Raw genomic sequence first — 20,601 nt, 5'->3', positions numbered from 1 at the left:
TTCTCAGCTTTGGATCTCATGGGTGGGTAACTTTATAGTTGTGAGATTTCATGATAAATGTCTGTCAGAGGCTTTATTATTCATCGAGGCTTAGAATATCTCATTTCATCTTGGTTCTTTCATTTTCCAAATAGCTTTCATTGAAAGTGTCATAGTGTTGTATTTCCAAGATGTGTCCTAATATTGATTATGATGATGATAAATGTATACTTTATGTTAACTGAAATATAAGTGATATGTAGCACTAGTCAAGTTTCATAAACTTTTGCACTTTTTGAGGCACTTTGAAAATACAAACAAAATGTAAAGGGATTTCTGGACTTCTAAAAATACAGATTTTATATGCATCATCATGCAGCAGTAGGCTGAAAAGTAGTGTGTTTTAAAAACTTTTAAATCTTCTGTTTTTAAAGCCAGGCATTTATGTTCCATCTATGTAGAACAGTATGTTTTAAAAATACTCTCTAAATGTCTAGCAGTATATGCATTGTGGCAAAGCAAGAGAATTAACAAAAAGAGTCTTCTAGTTCTGCAGTTGTTTTTAAAGCCACACATTGTATATAGGGAAATTAAAAGAGGGTAGTTTAACATGTATCAGCATGTGGCTCTACTTTCAGCAGTGAGGTTGAAAAACAAATGAATACAAGCAATGCCAATTTATGAGCATAAAAAAGCATGAAGGGAGAGTAACAGAGCCAATAAAGCAATATCTGTGAACATGCAAAAACTTAGATGAAAGACTGGGAAGGTTTTGGTTTTTTTAGGTCCCGTTCACACGAGGGGATTTGGGCCAATAGCGGGATGGTTCGGGGGCGGAGCAAATGGCCGCGATCACACCACAACATCTGGGAAGCGTGGTGCTTCCGTCCCCGAACTGGCCCATCCACTCGATGATCCGGAGCAAGTAGGAACCACCTACCGAGGTGGTTCATCTCCCTGCTGCGCCGCAAACCGGGAGTCTGATCGCCGGCTGGCAGTTCGGCTGGCTCGGCGTCCGATCTGTGTTTTCTCCCCAGCATCTGATCGTGCCGGGGAGAAAAGGCGTGGGATCCCGCCGCGCCGTTTCAACTTTGGCGCGGCTTTTAAAAGCCACGCTTTTTGCCGCTTTTCCCCCTGCCGTGTGGCAGGGGCCTTGATTGACCTTTTCAATTGAGCCAGTTTGGTGTAGTGGTTAAGTGCGTGCAGGGGTCATTTCCTGTGGGAGCGCACAGGAGCGGAGTCTAGGGGGCGGGCACATGCAATAAGCCCAGCCCCCTGCTCCCAGCAACCCTCAGTCAGGCCACAAGGAGCAAGAAGCAGCCAGGTAAGTTGCAGAGCCCCCCCGGCCTACCCTTCAGGTACAAGCTCTCCTTCCTCTGCGAGGACAGATCTGCACGTTCCTCCCCCCTCCCCATAGCTAGCAATCCAAAACAGTCCAGTGGAGCCTGAGCGGTGGGTGTTGCCTTCTGACACACTTCCAGTGATGTCGGGAGATGTGGCATATGCAAATAAGTTATGCTAATGCGTTATGCTAATGAGCTCCTGCACCTCTTTTCCTACAAAATGACCCCTGAGTGCGCGGACTCTAATCTGGGAGAACCGGGTTTGATTCCCCACTCCTCCACTTGCACCTGGCTGGATGACCTTGGGCAAGCCATAACTCTGGCACAGCTGTTCTTGAAAAAGAGCAGTTTCTGTCAAGAGTTCTCTCAGCCCCACCTACCTCACAGGGTGTCTGTTGTGGGGAGGGGAAGGGAAAGGAGTTTGTAAGCCGCTCTGAGACACCTTTGGGTAGTGAAGGTCGGGGTATAAATCCAATCTCTTCTTCTTCTTTTTGCATCCCTTAAAATGACAGGTTTCTCATAGGAAGTAATGAATATAAATAATCAAATATCACAAAAGTTTGGTACTACACTAGTGGTATGTCAAAATATTTATTGTAAGAGAGAGCTAATCAAAATAAATGCAAGCCTTTGTTCATTATTGCTATTAAGTTGTTGTTAATGGTAATATAATTCTTTCTAGGCCTCAGCTTACCAAACAGTGTAGAAGAGCTTTGCTCAAACATTCCGTCTCTGGAGACACTGATGGAAGAAATTGTGGAATTAGCTGAATCTGGCATCCGCTATACCCAAATGCCTCATGTAATGGAAGTAGTTTTGCCCATGCTGTGTAGCTACATGTCACATTGGTGGGAACATGGGCCAGAAAACAACCCTGACAAGACTGAAATGTGCTGCACAGCCTTGACTTCAGAGCATATGAATACCCTTCTGGGAAATATATTGAAAATCATACACAATAACCTAGGCATTGATGAAGGAGCCTGGATGAAGAGATTAGCAGGTAAAAATGTTACTTGATCCTTTGGTTTCTATGATTTCTGTTTTGAATGCTTGGGTATTCAGCTGAAAGAGAGCTCTGTTTATATACAAACTGAAAAATAAGAATAGAGATTATTTTAGCATCAACATTTTAGTTGGCTTAATCAATGGCATAGGACAAGGCCAGAAAGATAGATGCTCCAGTATTCTAGTTATATTTTTAGTAGAAGGAGTGGGGGCGGGGTAGGTGGCAAGAAGTGCTGGAATCCTGGATGTGAGTGGAGATAAAATGAGTGCAATAGGTTTACATACACATCAATGATTACCAGAAACTTCTAGTAGCAGAAGAGTGTGTGAAGAGTGGGAAGCACTCTTGTGGGGAAATTATTAACACTTGTGGGAAAAGAATGGCTTTGACGATAGCGTCACAAATTAGTAATGTATAATATTAATGGATTCCATACATAGTGTTTTCTCAGCCAATCATCAGCAAAGTGAAGCCCCAGCTGTTGAAAACCCATTTTCTGCCACTGATGGAGAAACTGAAGAAAAAAGCAGCAATGGTTATATCTGATGAAGAACACTTGAGAGCAGAAGGTAGAGGAGACATGTCTGAGGCAGAGCTCTTAATCCTAGATGAGTTCACTACTCTAGCAAGGGATCTTTATGCCTTCTACCCATTGCTGATCAGATTTGTGGATTATAACAGGTATGTAGAGTGCTGGACAGGAAAGAACTTCAATGCACATTGAATCATGTTTAGCGGCTACCCATGCTTACAAGGTATAATCAGTTTTCTGCCAGAATGATTGTACAAGTACAGACTCTCGCCCTGTATCTGAAATGAGTAGCACAAGGAGCAATTTCTCTTCCTCATACTTAACCAAAATAGGATATTTTGAGTTTCTTAGAGAGCCATGGCTGCTATCATATCATAAGAGAAAGGCTCAGCTGCCATGGCAATCTAGAGTAGGGCAAAACGATTCTGCATGCAGATAGTAGAAATGTAATTTTGGCAGGTACTACTTTTTTGGTACTAGTTTTTTGCCGCGCATCTTCGGTGGGAAGCCTCAGTTGAGCCACGGGAGCTCTATGCTTCCCAGATGTGGTGGAAAATCCACCTATCTTCCGTCTCTTTAGCATGGCTAATGCTCCGTGTGACCAGGGCCTACGTAAAGCATCTCATTTATGTAATTTCAGAGCAAAGTGGCTAAAAGAACCCAACCCTGAGGCTGAAGACTTGTTTCGTATGGTTGCTGAGGTATTCATTTACTGGTCAAAATCCCATGTAAGTTCACTGTTTTTCTTTATAACATAGCTATCAGTTACCTGTTATTATGATGGGTGAATGATGGGGAAAGGGTTGTTTGTATAACAGCAACTTGTGATGGGAGGGGGGATGAGGCAGGAACAGATGCACTATAGGCAAGTATCAGTGTGATATGGCCCACTTCCCAGTTCAAGCACAAATTCACACTAAAATATCCAGTGCAGTGCAGATGGAAGACACCTTCCTTTTTCTATGGCCCAATCTGCATCTAGCATTTGCTCCACTGTTTTACGAAACCCACACTGGAACAGAAAAAGAGGCGGCTTAAAACCACATTCAAATACCCTGGGTGAATGCCATGCTGACTGCAGAATCACCCATGAACAGCCATAAATATATGCAGACAGCTTCCATAAAACTGAGAGATCGAACAAAATGAAAGTGGCATGGAGTCTGGACACTGCCATAAAATCTGACAGTTAATCAAAGTGAAAATGGCATGCAGTGGAGAGGGGCATTCCTGTTCCAGCGTGGGTTTGGTACAACAGCGGAGCAAATGCTAGATGCAGATGGGGCCAGAGTCTCACTTCAAGCCTAACTCTCTCCACTTAGTTCCATGTACTATCAAGTTCAGAGCTAAGCATACAAGCTCCTGTGTGTACAAGCTGATAGAAGCTGGTAGGGCCCACCAAGCTGAAATATAGAGTTTGAGAGAGGCTGACTCAAAAGAAAACAACTGTTGTTTGGGAGAGGAAAAGAAGATCTCCTCTCTTCCTTACTTACATCTGAGATTCTACACATGGAGAATGAAACAGCACTAGTGTGACGCAAAACCCGACAGCAAGGTTCATTACAGTATCAACACAAGTATTTGGCAAGGTACCTATAAAGCTGGATTTGGCTAGGGACACAAGCCCTTGGGAGCAAGCAGAAGGAAAAGAATCAAAAACTCTTGAAAGGTTGCAGCTCACCTACTTCCAGCAGGCAACATCCCACTGATGTCCCCAATATCCTACCCTTGCTCAGTGAAGCAGCAGGGGGGAAATGGGGTAGAGATGGTGGTGGGACATCACTGCTGGTTTTGGAATAGGAAGTGACATATTGATGCTCTAGGAATTTTCAAATCTTTGTGGTAAAAAACAGACATTTGGATATTCCTGGGACATGATGACATCACTTCCTGATCCAAACCCAGAAGTGACATTGGGGTCCTTTGACTCTTAGCCCATGCCTTCATATAAGCCAGCAAATGAATCCAGTACTGGCCCAAGATGTAATTTGTTTTGTTGTTTATTGATTTATGTAATGTTCCTGTTTTTTTCTGTTGTAAACTGCTTTGGGTCCCATAAGTGAGAAAAGCACAGTGCTAATGGTTTAGATTCTATATCTAGCTTAAATAAACTCTCAAATCTCACCTGTACAACAGTAGTAGGAGTTCTCTGACTAAACAGCAAGGCACTAGTATGAGCTTGGAAGGAACACTGAGGTACGGCTAGCATTGAAATCAACAATAAAGTTTCTAAGTGGAATAATACAAATATTTGGGGTGATGAATTAGTAAATTTCAAGAAATCAAAAAGTATCAAGCATTCCATGTCAATACGCAATATTAAAAGCCTACTAACTAGTCAGTCCAGTAAATTCCACTTGAAATATGGTCCACAGATCCAGATACCCAATAATCCAACAGGGGAAGAAACAAAATCCATATATGGTTGCAGCTGATGTAGGCTAAACAGCCCACAAGACAAATGTAGTTTTTGGCATGCAGAGTGGTATTTGGAGAAGGATTCTGTCCCCAGTTATAGGACAGATGGCAGAAACTTCAGAAAGGAGGCACAGATTTGAGGACAGACTAGAATAGGGGGAGGGTGCGCTGGTCCAGCATCCTGGGAACAATTCCAAAAGAGGTAAAAGAAAGAAAGCTTCCAGGTGGAGAGGGAATGTATTTAGAGTCAGTCCTGGCCTAATGAGTGAAATGGATCTTGGTCAATTCAACTAGTTGTTGGTGTTCAGTCACACAATTGAGTCTGACTCTTCATGACCCCATGGACCACATCACGCCAGGCCTTCATGTCTTCCATTGTCCCCCAGAGTTTGCTTAATTTCATGTTTGTTGCATTGATAACACTGCCTAACCATCTCATCCTTTTGCCATCCCCTTCTTCTTTGAGCATCAGGGTCTTCTCCAGTGAGTGCTCCCTTCTCATTTGGTGGCCAAAGTATTTGAGCTTCAGCTTCAGTATCTGGCCTTCCAGGGAACAGTCAGGGTTTATTTCCTTTAGAATTGACTGATTTGATCTCCTTGCAGTCCAAGGGACTCTCCAGAGTTTTCTCCAGCACCATAATTCAAAACCATCTATTCTTCAGTGCTCGGCCTTCCTAATGGTCCAGCTCTTGCAGCCATACATTACTACTGGGAATACCATTGCTTTGACTATATGGACTTTTGTTGGCAGGGTGATACAAGTCTGTCACTGCTTCCATGATTTCCCCTTCTATTTGCCAAGGAGTGATGAGTCTGGAAGCCATGGTCTTAGTTTTTTTGATGTTGAGTTTCAAGCCAACTTTTGCGCTCTCCTCTTTCACTCTGAGCAAGAGGCTCTTTAGGTCCTCTTCACTTTCTGCTATTAGAGTGGTAACGTCTGCATATCTGAGGTTATTGATGTTTTTCCTGGCAGTCTTAATTCCATTTTGTGATTAATCCAGGCTGGTAGTTTGCATGATGTACTCTGCATATAAATTAAATAAGCAGGGTGACAATATACATCCTTGTCGTACTCCTTTTCCTATGCTAAATCAATCATTTGTTCCATATCCGGTTCTAACTGTCGCTTCTTGACACACTAGGCACACTAGGACAGGTAAATTCAAAATGGGAAATGGAATAAAGGAAGATCATATATAGGCATAGGTCCTATGGTTAGGTCATGGAAACAGTGATTCAGTGGATTACGCTGGTAGCTAGAGGCATACCGATTAATGCTTGGGATCCTTGATTAATAATATGATGGCCAGGCACTGGGTGAGACAAGTCTTCTCTTCAGGAGTGACTATTCTACTTCTATTAGCATACTTAAATTAGGTGTGGTCCTGCTTCCTCTGCTGAATTGGATTGTAGTGGCCTGAAACCAATGTGCTGGCAAAATGCAAAACAAACAAGAAAGAAGCTGGTTCTGCTCTGAGGTGTTGGGGAGATGGAGATCAACAAAATGAAGGCTTTACTGTGGTAGGAACTAAACAGAGCTTTCATAGAGACATAGAGTTGGAAGGGACCTCCAGGATCATCTAGTCTAACCCCCTGCACAATTCAGGAAATTCACAAATACTTTCTCCCCTCCACACCCCCAGTGACTGCTGTTCCATGCCCAGAAGATACCCATAGAGGCTGGGCAACCTAGTTTAAGAGGGTAGTAGGTTATTCTTTAGTGGCTTATTCTTTAGTGCTTTATTTTCCTGCCATAGAAGTAAAGCAACGGAGACCATTGCTGAGGTAGCCATGGTAACTACTTTTGTCTAAGGTAGGCCAGGTTTTGACCCCAATCAGAAGTTACATACCACTGTGTGAGCTTGTGGTAACTAAAGCAAGGCTGGCACACTGAGTATTCAATGTATACAGGACTGTATATATTCCAAACAGGTCCGCAGAAAGACTGTATATGCAGATTAATAAAAAATATGAATAGTCATAAATCTAGTTTTTGTTGTGTAAATAATGCATCACATATTTAACCTACTTTTTAGTTTGCCTAAACAATGTTGTTAACCATAATGTTTTGCACCATTTCAGAATTTTAAAAGGGAAGAGCAGAACTTTGTTGTGCAGAATGAAATTAACAACATGTCTTTCCTTATTACTGACACCAAGTCCAAGATGTCCAAGGTACTAATATTTACAGGAGTTATATACCTAAAAACTATGTGGGCAGCAAAATAAATCTTCAGATTAATAACTCTTTAAATTCCAAACTCTTTCTTTACTGTTTTCTCAGAGTTGCTGGGGACATTTTCAGTAGGTGTTTTTTTGACTTGCATAGACTCCTGATCAGAAGTGGCCTTTGCTATTAAGTGGATGCCTAACAACTCAAGCAGTCAAAAGATTATGCACTCAGAGTTCTTGTGCCTCTCTGCTGTGAGAGTTTTATAAATGCTGTTAAAGTACGCTAGTACTAGACAGCATTAATATCATTGTATATCTTGGGAGCTGCGGTGGCTCAAGTGGTTAAGACGCTGAACTGCAGGCTGTGGAAGGTTGGTAGTTCAGCAGTTCGAGACCCGGGTGCCGCATGACGGAGTGAGCTCCTGTCTCTAGTTCCAGCTCCTGCCAACCTAGCAGTTCGAAAGCAAGAAATTGCAAGTAGATAAATAGGTACCACTTCAGTGGGGGTAGGCCAGCAGGAGCAGTCTCAGGGCCGATACCCACACCGAGGTGGTCACCAAGGACCAACCCCCCCCCCCGTGAGGTGCTAGCATCTTGATGCGGAAGTGGCTGCAGTGCCGGAAGACCCACCTCCCCCTTTGTCACCCTGCAATGGCTGACGGCAGACTGATTGTGTGCTATAGATCCTTCCGTGCCCCCCATTGCCAGGAATATTGGGATGTTTTGCTGACATGACACTGCATCCACCTCAAAAAGTGCTGTTAAGTCATCTTCACACTTGGGAGAAGAGAATGGAGATTCTCGGCTTGCTTCCCACAATTAGAAAATACACCTTTGGATATTTATCTGCTATTCAGACATATTTATTGCTTTACAACTGTTGACCTTATAACCTTAGCTTGTTAATTTGGACTTCACATCTTAAACATCATCATGTTACATGTTAATTTCCCTGTCTATAAGTTTGAACCTTAAGCACCATTCCAATGTATCTGGAAAAGTGTGCTTTGCACATGAAAGCTCATACCTTGAATAAACCTTTGTTGATCTTAAAGGTGCCACTGAACTCTAATTATGTAGTAGAACAGAGTACAGTTTGTTTAGATGGATCAGATGGAAGGGAGATTGTCTTATAAAGAAGATAAAGGTGAAAAGCATGCTTAGAGAATAACTTTATTCTCCTGTGCCTCATAATTATTGGAGAAAAGCATTTAATGTGCAAAATGCTCTTGACTTTTTGAATTGTGTATATTTCTCCCATCGTTTGACTCAACATCCCTGTGAGATAGGTGATTGTTTTTCCTATTTTACAGATATTTGAACAAGGATTGTTTCTTCCATATTGCAGGCAGCTGTCTCTGATCAGGAAAGGAAAAAAATGAAGCGGAAAGGTGACCGCTATTCAACACAGACCTCTCTTATTGTGGCAGCATTGAAAAGACTGTTACCTGTTGGGCTAAATATTTGTGCACCTGGTGACCAAGAATTAATTTCATTGGCAAAAAACAGATTAAGTATGGTAGGTTAAGTACATAGATATTTCTGTATCTCAGTGGACATAGAACTGAGGTTGCACTGCTCCTTCTTATGTGTCTAGTTAAACCCCTTTATTTCTCTTTCTAAGGGCTTAGGTAGGAGTGACAAAGAATGTTTGTTATATGAATCTCCTGTGATTTTTTTTAAACATTCAGAACAGCCATGGGGAGTGGAGGGAGGAGGTTATGGATGCCTTGTACTGTTTCCTGAACTCTCACAAGATTACTTACTTCTGTGAAAATGTAATCACTATTTGGGTTGCACTGGCAACAGACAAAGAAAAAATGGTGGCAGAACTCTTGTGAGGTGAAGGAATCATGCAAGAGTTGGTACACTTCAGGTGCAGCTTTCTGAACTGCTTTTTGAAAGGGAGGACAGAGGTAAGGAGGATTTATATAAACATATAATACACAGATCTCAAGCATATATTCTAAGAGCCCCTTGTGCTCAAAGGCTATCAGCCACCTCCTTGATGTTACATATGTTTCTTGTTTGTGCCACTTTTAAAAAGGGCCTGTGGGAAGATTATCTTGTAATGGTCCCATGCAACAGGTAAGTAAGTGCCTAGTTTAGGTTTGGGTTTGGGTACACCCCAAACCTTAAACCAACCCGGAATATTCTGGTTCGTGCCCATTCCTATGCACTAATGCAACAAATCTGTTGAAGAATGTTATTCATTTCTGAACTGCACATGCAGGCAAGACAACTGCATGTACTGTGTCTAATATTATGAATATTTTTGACAGAAAGACACAGAGGATGAAGTTCGAGATATTATTCGCAATAACCTTCATTTACAGGGCAAGGTAATTTTATACATTCTATGTTTGCTTTTGATTTTCTTTTTAATAACTTCAGCCTGCTTCTGGTGTTTAGGATATCCACTCTGTACTCTGCCTTTTTTGTATGTTGTAATTTTTCTTATCGTTTGCCTCATAGGAAATAGCAGCCTTGTGTTTATTCTTCCTGTTGCTAGTTTGAATGTCTTTTTAAGAATGTCTATTTAGTTGCCTGCTGCTACTGAATCATATTTGAGCTGCGGTGGCTCAAGTGGTTAAGACGCTGAACTGCAGGCTGTGGAAGGTCAGTACAGCAGTTCGAGACCCGGGTGCCACATGATGGAGTGAGCTCCCATCTCTAGTTCCAGCTCCTGCCAACCTAGCAGTTCAAAAGCAAGAAATTGCAAGTAGATAGATAGGTACCACTTCGGAACAGCATTCCGTGCGCCTTGGTGTTTAGTCATGCCGGCCACATGACCACAGAAGTGTCTTCGGACAGCTCTGGCTCTTCGGCTTTGAAACGGAGATGAGCACTGCAACCCTAGAGTCGGATTCGACTGGCTTTCGAGCAAGGGAACCTTTACCTTTACCTATTTAGTTGCCTGCCGCTACTGAATCATATCATGTGTGGAATCTAATCTGGGAAAACCGGGTTTGATTTCCCACTCCTCCACTTACAGCTGCTGGATGACCTTGGGCAAGCCATAGTTCAGTCAGAGCTGTTCTCTCAAGGACAGTTCTGGAAAGAGCTCTCTCAGCCCCACCCCTCACAGGGTGTCTGTTGTGGGGAGGGGAAGGGAAAGGAGTTTGTAAGCCTCTCTCTTCTTCTTCTCTTCTAATTCTTGGAACCTTAATGTATGCCATATTTCACTTATCACAGGACCCTGTGCTTATATTTTCGTTGTATGCTTTGCTTGGATCCTATACTTCTGTTCCACTCATGGAAGGCTTTCCTGCTAGAAGAAGAGAAGAAAGGGCAATTTTCACTGGTTCCTACCTCCCACTTTGGTCCCCATTATGTTCTTGGGGGATTCTACTAACCTACAGGAGCCCTATTTCCAGAAGACTTCAACAGGAGGTCTGAAAAGCTGCCCAGTATTGAATATAGCTGTACTTGTGCTGTGAAGAATCCAGGCCTTTGAACCAATTGAAAGAATTGTCTTTGTGAATGCTCGTTAACTGTTAGTTTCTTTTGCCTTGTAAAATTAGATCTTTTCCTGTCCTGGTTGATGGAGGGAGTGGGAGGAAATATCTCATTTTCTGGCCATAATTTGACCTTGGCTTCTAAGCCCTTTGCTCTGATCTTTCAACAAAGTTTTGTTCCTGGCTCTTAACCCTTTGGCCTTATGGAAAGTTATATACAAGGATTCTTGATTTGTGAGACTGAACTTCATGCACACCTGTCCATTTGAGGGCTCTGGGGATTTTCAAAACATTATCAGGCAGTTTACCCTTCCTTTTCATACTGTTCACATTGGGCTAGATTACATGTAATCCCTAATCTTTGACACTCTGTCTTCACTTTGACACTTTCTTTGTTCTCTCTTCATATACTCCAGTGCTATCCTGGACTTTGTCATTTCTGACCAATCATAGTTTGCCATTATATCAGAACCAGCATATATAGTTTAGTATGAATCAAAAGTGAAGGACAGAATCAGACCATGGAAATGGAAAGAAGGAGACTAAGAGTCACTCATATAACACCAAACCATGTATGAACCAAGGACATAGACTTCTTATAATTTCTGGGGGATGGGGACATGGGGCCCATACTTAGTAATCTATATTAATATATTTTAATATGTCTTTTAATATATAAAAACATATGCGACCCCATGGACCAGATCACACCAGGCCTTCCTGTCTTCCGCCGTCCTCTGAAGTTTTCTCAATTTCATGTTCATTGCATCTATGACACTGTCTAACCATCTCATCCTTTGCCGTCCCCGTCTTCTTTGACCTTCAGTCTTTCCCAGCATCAGGGTCTTCTCCAGTGAGTGCTCCCTTCTCATTTGGTGGCCAAAGTACTTGAGCTTCAGTTTCATTATCTGGCCTTCCAGGGAACAGTCAGGGTTGATTTCTTTGAGGATTGACTGATTTGTTCTTCTTGCAGTCCAAGGGACTCTCAAGAGTCTCCTCCAGCACCATAGTTCAAAAGAATCTATTCTTCGGCGCTCGGCCTTCCTTATAGTCCAACTCTCACAGCCATACATGACTACTGGGAATACCATTGCTTTGACCATGCGGACTTTTGTTGGCAGGGTGATGTCTCTACTTTTTATCATGCTGTTTAGGTTCGCCATCACTTTCCTCCCAAGGAAATCTTTTAATTTCATGGCTGCTGTCACAGTCTGCGGTGATCTGGGATCCCAGGAACGTGAAGTCTGTCACTACTTCCACGACTTCCCCTTCTATTTGCCAAGGAGTGAATTCTGGCTTGTGATTCATCCAGGCCAGCATTTTGCATGATGTACTCTGCATATATATTAAATAAGCAAGGTGACAATATACATCCTTGTCGTACTCCTTTTCCTATGCTAAACCAATCAGTTGTTCCATATCCGGTTCTAACTGTTGCTTCTTGACCCTTATACAGGTTTCTCAAGAGACATGTGAGGTGGTCTGGTACTCCCATCTCTTTAAGGACCTGCCATAGTTTGTTGTGATCCACACAATCAAAGGCTTTAGCATAGTCAATGAAGCAGAAGTAGACGTGCACAAGTAGATGTTTTTCTGGTACTCTCTTGCTTTCTCCATAATCCAGTTAAGAAGTTAAGGACATCAGAGGCTTTGTAGGTTAAATAACTAAGTGAATGATAAAGCTGTTCCAGCTCAAAGCTTTAAAATGTTGCAACACTTTCTTTAACCTTACAGTGAAACTCTGTGTAGCTCTTGAGAATATGTTCATTTGCATATATAGGATACAGTTAGCAGCCATATCTGGTAGGCAAAATGCATGAAAGTGCTCACTGTAAATGAGCTGAATTATTTGTAAGTAGCTTCCTGGTACCAATTGCCTTGTCCATATCAGATCAACTGAGGCTGTTGCATTTTAGTGTAAGATTGCCTTTGATTTCAAAGTGGAAGTGAATTAACATTTATCCCTACATTGGGTTAGACAGCTGGAATGACTTATCCACAGCAAGAAGTGTGTGTGCGTGCATGTGTGTCTTTGTGTACATTTTTGCCATCTGTGGCTGAGTTCAGACTGGCAGTTTGCCCTGAGATAGGCACGTGCCAGAAACGTTTTACAAACGGATTAAAGGGGCCATTCACACAGCCACATCTGTCAGGGGTTCCCTAGCCGTACTCAGCCCATCTTGTAGCGCTTGCCTCCCGAGTTTAAAAAGTACCTGGTGAAAGTGGTAGCAAACCCTGGAGAGCGCGGTCATTCCACGTTCATCCCGCACCAACAAAGTGTGAACGCCGAAAGCTGCAATTTGCTTGTGCATTTATGCGCATATGCGCATAAATGCATATCGCTGGATTACCAAAAAGAGAGCTGTGCCTTACAGCCACGGCTCTGCCAAGGGTGGGCCAACAGTGCGAATGCTCCCTTGCACCTCCTCCCGAGTATACTCCTGCATCAATTGGTGCAGTGTGACTGGGAAAACCCGGAACAGTTTGTGCTGGATCTTTTTGCCACAACTCCCTCGCACTTCAAACTGCCAATCTGTCCTTGGCCTATGTATATGTATGATAGTTCAGTGAGACATTTTTTGTGTTGAAAGCAGCTGGTTCAGAGCTTGATATAAAGGGCAAAGGTGAAAAAAAAAGAACTCCAGCCCCAAAGGCTTGCCGAGAAAAGAAAATGTGAGGGACAGAAAATGCCCAGTCAGTGATGGGAAAATCCAGGCAACTTGATTTACCAGCACTATTACATCAGCATTTGTATTTGGACAGATGGAATAAATCTGGTTAGAGAGATGATAGGAAGAAGGGGGAAGGCCAAGGAACATCAAGGAAGCAGACGACAAGCCAACTTGTGGCAGAGCCTGGGAGGGTGGAATCTGGAGAGGGAGCTCAGGAGGGATGTAATGCCATCACCTGAAGATTGACAACCCCAGTGGAGGCTGGCTCAGTTGGTCCCTAGTGAGCTTGGGGAGCTACTGATATATTTGTTTCCTCCTGTCGCAGGAACTGAGGCCTAACTCAGAGCAGTTATTTTTGTGCCTTGCCATGCCTTGCACTAACAGAAGAACGGCCCCGGTCACACGAGCTGGAAAATGAGAGGGGGAAGCGTGGCTGTTTGCCCAGGAGCAAAGTAACGCGCAGCAGCCCGATCACATGTCCCGTGGGGGTCCTGTGGGTATGCCGTTAGGTGCCGATCACACAGCTATCCTGCGGCACAGCAAATAAGCTGCGCGGTGCAATCACACTGGCAATTGCTAGGTGCCACTTCCCTGGCAAACGGGAATTTTTCCCCCTCACCACAGTGTGCGCATGTGCTGGTGGGCGTTTGTGCACATCCTGTGGAGACTTAAAAAAAGAAAAACATCCGGTTTGCGACGGGACATGGGCGGGCGCCGGATGCCAAGGGATTCCAGCGGAAACATGATCAGACACTTGCCCTTGCCCCACATTTTCCGGAAACCAGTACATCTTATGTGGTAGTTTTTTACTCTGCATCTTCGGCAAGAAGCCACGGGTTAGCCACGGATGCACTACGCTTCCCAGAGGTTGCAGTGCGATCGTGCCCGGAAAATCTGCCTATCATCCATATCTTTAGCACGGCAAATGCTCCATGTGAACGGGGCCAACGTTATTTTTTTTATTTATTTTTCAAATTTATATCCTGTCTCTCAAAGTCTTGAGACAGCTAACAACAGTATAGAATAACATGATTTAAATAAGTTAAATACCATATAACAGCTAACATAATTTAAGACGAATATAAATAAATGACAGTAAAATGAATGTAAAATTCTAAAAATTATTGTATATAGTGAAGTTTTCTTAGAGTAATGCTCATCCACCCATGAAAGTATACCGTTCCACTAGGGGAAGAGCAGTTATGCCAATAGAACACATCTTTAGATTTCTGTATTTTTAGTGGATATTGGTTTGCTTGCTAATGTTTGAATTTTAGTGCATGTAAGAGTACAGCAAATAAACAGCAAGTTACTAGTCCAGTATTTAATGCAAATATTCCCTCACACTGTTGCTTTTAAATGAACTTTACTAATTGCTGATGTGGGTGTTTAAAGATAAAGAAATGGAATCAGATACTCTGTTGTTGTAGAATAAGTACCGTAGGCAGTGAAATTTCTATGGGCTATATCTTGCTGTGTAATGTCTCATACACTAGTCAGCCTGGTGGAAACGTTTGAGTAAGATTTTTATGGGCTACAGCCTGGGTAGGTGGGTTACACTGATCATTGTCTAGTTATGTGTAGACGTATGGTTGACAATGCTTCTAGCAGTTTGATTCTTAAATTCTAATGCTTCACTTATTTTTTTGTAAAATCTGTTGTTCCTGCAGCTTGAAGATCCTGCCATTAGGTGGCAGATGGCTCTTTACAAAGATTTACCGAACAGGACTGAAGTTACCTCAGATCCAGAGAAAACAGTGGAACGGGTTCTGGATATAGCCAATGTACTTTTTCATCTGGAGCAGGTGAGGTACAGTTTCAATATTTTAAAATGTTTTAATGTATTGTCACATCCATCCACTCACCCAAAGAATTAATATTTTTCATTGTAAAAGAAGTTTCAAAATACAGTTCTAAAATGGCTCAAAGCATTTTTTCTATTACTTTACAGAAGATGTGGATGATTGAAAATTCCCTCTTCCTCTATAGAGACAATTTCCTCTGTTCCTCTCATAACAAAATAACGTGTGGGGGAGCATTTAAATTGTTAACATTTGTGTTGCTATTTAGCTTACACCGTGAGCAATCACATACTAGGACTGTTCTTTCAGTGGGAAGAAAGTGAAAATGTCTGGGTTTGTACCTATAGAGAGCTACTGAAGCAACTGAATATCTTAGCACTGTATCATTGTCATGACCCTGCCCTTCCGCCTCTGTATTATTGCCCTCAAACGGGGCTGCCCCAGAGACTACAGGGATGTTTTCCTTGTTCAGGGTCGTTTCAACCAGCACACAGTAAGAGAGAGGGAGGGATGTTTGTTTAAAACTCCCTTAGCCTAATAGATACCAGTAGCCAAACTCATAGGTCAGTGACTCATTCCAATTAAAAGAATAATACTTTTATTACAAAAAGATAGAGGAATAAAAGCAAACAAGTAAGGGAAAAACAAGTGGACGAGGTACAACATAAAAAAACAGAAACCTAGCTAACTATCCTAGATTACTTATCCTGAGCAAACGCTCAAAGCAGCTTAGTTGAAGAAGCTGGGCTGGAGCCAGGGAGTAGCAGCCCTCTTTCCGGCATTAACGGCCTTATCACCAAGATACCATCCATCTGATCCAATGAGCCTCCTGGAAAGGTGCTTGGAAAGCCTCCTTCAAGCATCCCGGTGTCTTCTTCCAGCAATACATGAGCAACACAGCGTGGTTACCTTGGCTCTCTCTCTGGACCGAGCCAGTGTTCTTCCTAGCCTTGCCTCACCTCCCACTAAATAGCAGTCAAGCTGTCATTCAATTACTGGCCAATTTAGGGTTAGCACGTGGCAAGTTTAGATGGCCTTCTGTCAAGATCTTCCTGAGTCATTGTGACTCTTGACATTTACCAGTTGCTTTAGATTACCCTAACTGGTAATTAGTAACAGGTGTTAGGCTAACCATGCTGCTATGCTATGTTCTTTCAGCTAAAACACATTAACTGCCTAGCTTCAGCAAACACTTACAGTTCTTAAACGGCAATATCTTGACAATCCTCAAACTGATTGTCAGTACCTGCTGAGTTGGAGTCGACTCCGGGAGGTGTGGTGGGTCCAGGGTCGGAGGGAGAGTATCCAAGTTAGATGGGCCTCAGAATGCCACACTGGGAAATTGCTTCACTCCCCTTCTCGCAGCTCCCTGGTCTCTATTTAGGAGTGTTCAAGTGGGTTCGGCCGAGTGGACCTCTAGCTCTGTCCCCGCATCCTTCTGCATAGAGACCAGGTATGTCCTCACAGGTTGGCGACTTTTTTCTTTTTATTCTTCCTCCTCCACCTGGCCCACCCCGCCTCCCCTGGCCTTAAAGCAGCTGTGCCATGCGGCAGAGGTTGGCCCCAGCTGGGCCCCAGGGGCATCTTCCCCAGCCTTCCACCTCGCAATCCAGCCATCATTGAGTGGGCAGGTGCCCTCCTCCTCCCCCGTGTCCTCCCTTGGCAGTCAGGGTTCCTCTGGCTGGCCATTGTGAAAGGATTCCTGTCCCCTCTGGGAATCCCTGCAGGGGCTCTCTGGCGCCCTGGCAATGGAAGGTGGGTATCCCTGGGTGTGTTGCTTGGAGGGGGTGGGCGACTCCCCACTGGCCTCTATCTCCTCGGGCTTGGGCCTGATGTCCCACTCCTGTCTCTCTTGTCTGTCGGTCAGGACGGGGTTGGGGAGAGTCCCCTCCTGACACTGATTTTTGTAGAAATTGTGGAAACTTCTTTGAAGGTCCAGTTTCTTATTACATACTTAAGGGACAATCTTTCTATAGCATCTGTCTTTAGTAAATGATCACAGAACATATTCAGTCAAACAATTTAGAGTTGTTTTGGCACTCTTTAAAAACCATAGCAAATATATTTTCCTCTAGTATTCAAGTTTGAGCAATAATACAGTATTGAACTTCTTTGCACATTCATATCCATGCATTGTAATAAAGAAGGTCCACGTGAGTTGTTCTTTTTCTGTAAGGTTAATAGAAAAGGAATACAGAAACGAGAATCTAATCTAATAGCCTAAGCTAAATGCTGTATGCTTTTTTTAACAGTGAATATTCAAATAACAAATCTAAGTATTTTTTGGGTTTGTATTATGAAATGTTCATAAGTGTCCTAATATCCAATTTTCTATTGTTTCATACATACACAATGACAAAAAATACAATAACATAAACCAATCACAAGATAGAAGGTTCATGAATAACAAGACTGGAGTGTGTATTTACAAAGTCACTGAAGTGAAAAACGGTCCTTTTTAAACAATGGTATCAATAAAGATATAAACTTTGAACCAGATCAATATTTTCAAAAGCCATGGAACATCCACTAAATGCTGAAATGAGCTTGGCAAGGCTTAGAACTCCACAGTATAACCACATGGGTGTGGCAATCCTTAAACTCTTTACATTGAACTACTACTAACACAGATCCCAGATAGTCTCAGGCATTTCATATCTTCATCAGAGAGTATAGTTCATACAGTCTTCCTTTGATGATTCTATATTGGAGCGAATGGCATTCATAAGATTTAATTTTAAAGCAACCCCCCCCCCAATATGCATCAATATAATACCTAAAAAAAGCAGCTTACCTTATCATTAATCATCAAAAGCACTTTACTATAGACCTTGAACTGGACCAATATTTTCAAAAGCCATGGAACATCCACTAAATGCTGAAATGAGCTTGGCAAGGCTTAGAACTCCACAGTATAACCACATGGGTGTGGCAATCCTTAAACTCTTTACATTGAACTACTACTAACACAGATCCCAGATAGTCTCAGGCATTTCATATCTTCATCAGAGAGTATAGTTCATGCAGTCTTCCTTTGATGATTCTATATTGGAGCGAATGGAATTCATAAGATTTAAATTTAAAGCAACCCCCCCCCCCAATATGCATCAATATAATACCTAAAAAAAGCAGCTTACCTTATCATTAATCATCAAAAGCACTTTACTCCTCAGAGGAGCATCAAAGCGTCAAAAACCCGTGAGGAACAGTGCCAAGCTCTCAACTAATGCAAACTCCAAGGAAGAATTTCAAGAGAGCAAAATTGTCAAGTTTACAAATTGGTGTTTGCAGGTGCACTTGTTAATAATAATTTCAGCTTTTATTCGGGCCAGCTATATCAGTAGCTGAATCAAATTGTCTAATCTGATTTTGGTTGAATAAATACATGAAATAAACCAATAAAGCATTTCTGGGGTATTTTTTCAGTTTGGTTTATACTGAATGCACACCCCTAGTCTTTTCTTTCAAAGGATAAACCATTGTATTCAGTGAGAAAAGATTTTTCTGCAGCTGATCCAGCAAAGGCCACTGATGCCAAACTGCTTCCTTTTGATTCCTTCCCCTCTCTACAGGATAGGGAGGGAATGACATGAAGTTCAACTTCACATTTGGCAGTTGCCTAAAGACTTCAGGGTAATGATGGCAACTGTTTAATTGTCAAATGACATTTTAAAGAAGCCAGAGCCCAGACACACCCAGGGTCCTGTTTGCAGTCCAGCGGGGAGAGGGAGAGAAAGGGTGGCCATGGATAGTTGGGTCCTGAAAAATGCTGGATGTGATCAAGAATATTCAGGGCCTGTATTTTAAGGTGTGCAGACCTGTTTTTCTTCAAATTTACAGGCTTGGTTGGGCTTGCAACTGTATTCCTTGTTTAAATTGGTTAGCCTTTGATTCTTGGGTTTGACATTGGTTCTGTTGGACATGTTGGTTCTGTTTGCATTTGGAGGCTTTTGACCAGTGGTTGCTCTTGTGTGTTTGGCTATTGGCTTCTCTGCCCTGTGGAAAACATATAATGTTTTCCTTTCCCATAGGAAACAATGGAGACAGGTAGGGCCTGTAGAATTAGACCCCATGATCTGATTTTCCTGAAACTTTGGGAATCTTTAGTGGACAGGAACGACTAGGTTCTCTAAAATTTTTGTATTAGTTGCTTGAAAATTAACCAGTCCCCTAGAAAGAGTCTCTCGTAGGGAATAAGTGAGCTAAAAATTTTGGAATTCCAAAAGAAACCCAAATCCAAATTCTGAAATGGTATTAAGACCTGAATAATCTGGATTACTACTGTGAAACCTTTCCTGAAATCCAAATCTGAAAAATTCTGAATGCACATCCCTAGTATGGCTTGTGGGTACAAGCATTAATACAGGGATGCCAATGTGGATAATCTCTGAATTTGTTTAGGCTGTGAGACTAAGATTTTTTTCTTGAAATCATGCATATTTCATAAATATATTTGATAAATATCTACTGCATGTTTCAGGCATAATATCAAATCTTGTTCTGGCAGTACGCAAAGGAGACTTCACTTTCTCCTTGCGTGATCAATTAAGGACTTTGCCAATTCTGCAGTAATCCTACTATTTTTGTTAAGCCCCCAGGGGGGATTTTTTTATTTTTTTTTATAATACGACATAAACTACCAAGAAAAAAAGGGGGTAGGGGACTACAATTTTAGGGAGAAAGAAAAGATAACCCACACTAAGCTAAAAACCCAAGGTTAGGAGATCATTCCCTGTTAAAATGCTGTTAGTAAAAGAAAAGGCTGTTAATAAACAATATACTTTGTGAGATCCTGTCTTTCTAAGCTTATATGTTAGATTGTTACTTGTTATGAGAAGATTTCCTGAACATCTCCTCCAGCTCGTTTCATAAAGGCAATTTGCAAAGTCCTTCTGCCTTTACATCTATACTAAAACTCTCTAAATTCTTGATATCTTCTTAGACGTTCACTGCAGCCCAATCTTCTTCCATTCAAAGGAATAGAAGCGCTAGTCTTAAGCCTCTTTCGCTCTGGTCTCAGGGTCCAGTGGCTTCTCAAAGGTTTCTTGATTATGAAGGGTACCTCCAGCTCCTTTTTCTCAGCAGAATTTAAGATGACACTTTCTAAGCACACACGCAGAGAAGAAGTCAAATCCTTGTAAATTTCTCCTGTTTCTCTTGTGCTTTTTCTTCTTTTCTCATTGAGATCGCTGCTTAATTTAGTGTCTATCTCATTC

The 20,601-nt window shown here is 42.2% G+C and overlaps 1 protein-coding gene across 1 annotated transcript in view; it reads left to right on the top strand.

Annotated features, from left to right (window-relative positions):
- The window catches only part of LOC107120989 (ryanodine receptor 2), a gene marked incomplete at its 5' end in the record, with an annotated part of 142,120 nt that overhangs the window by 25,416 nt on the left and 96,103 nt on the right, over nt 1-20,601 (top strand). The window contains 7 exons of the mRNA XM_015423787.1: nt 2,005-2,325; nt 2,772-3,012; nt 3,504-3,591; nt 7,364-7,456; nt 8,802-8,972; nt 9,736-9,795; nt 15,254-15,388. Of these exons, the coding sequence (XP_015279273.1) occupies nt 2,005-2,325; nt 2,772-3,012; nt 3,504-3,591; nt 7,364-7,456; nt 8,802-8,972; nt 9,736-9,795; nt 15,254-15,388 (1,109 nt within the window). The remainder of the gene's footprint in view (nt 1-2,004; nt 2,326-2,771; nt 3,013-3,503; nt 3,592-7,363; nt 7,457-8,801; nt 8,973-9,735; nt 9,796-15,253; nt 15,389-20,601) is intronic.

Source organism: Gekko japonicus, unplaced genomic scaffold (assembly GCF_001447785.1).
Source record: "Gekko japonicus isolate JY-2015 unplaced genomic scaffold, Gekko_japonicus_V1.1 scaffold2175, whole genome shotgun sequence".
NCBI lineage: Eukaryota > Metazoa > Chordata > Lepidosauria > Squamata > Gekkonidae > Gekko > Gekko japonicus.
Note: the sequence above shows the minus strand (reverse complement) of the source record. Positions and strands in the feature narration are given on the sequence as shown.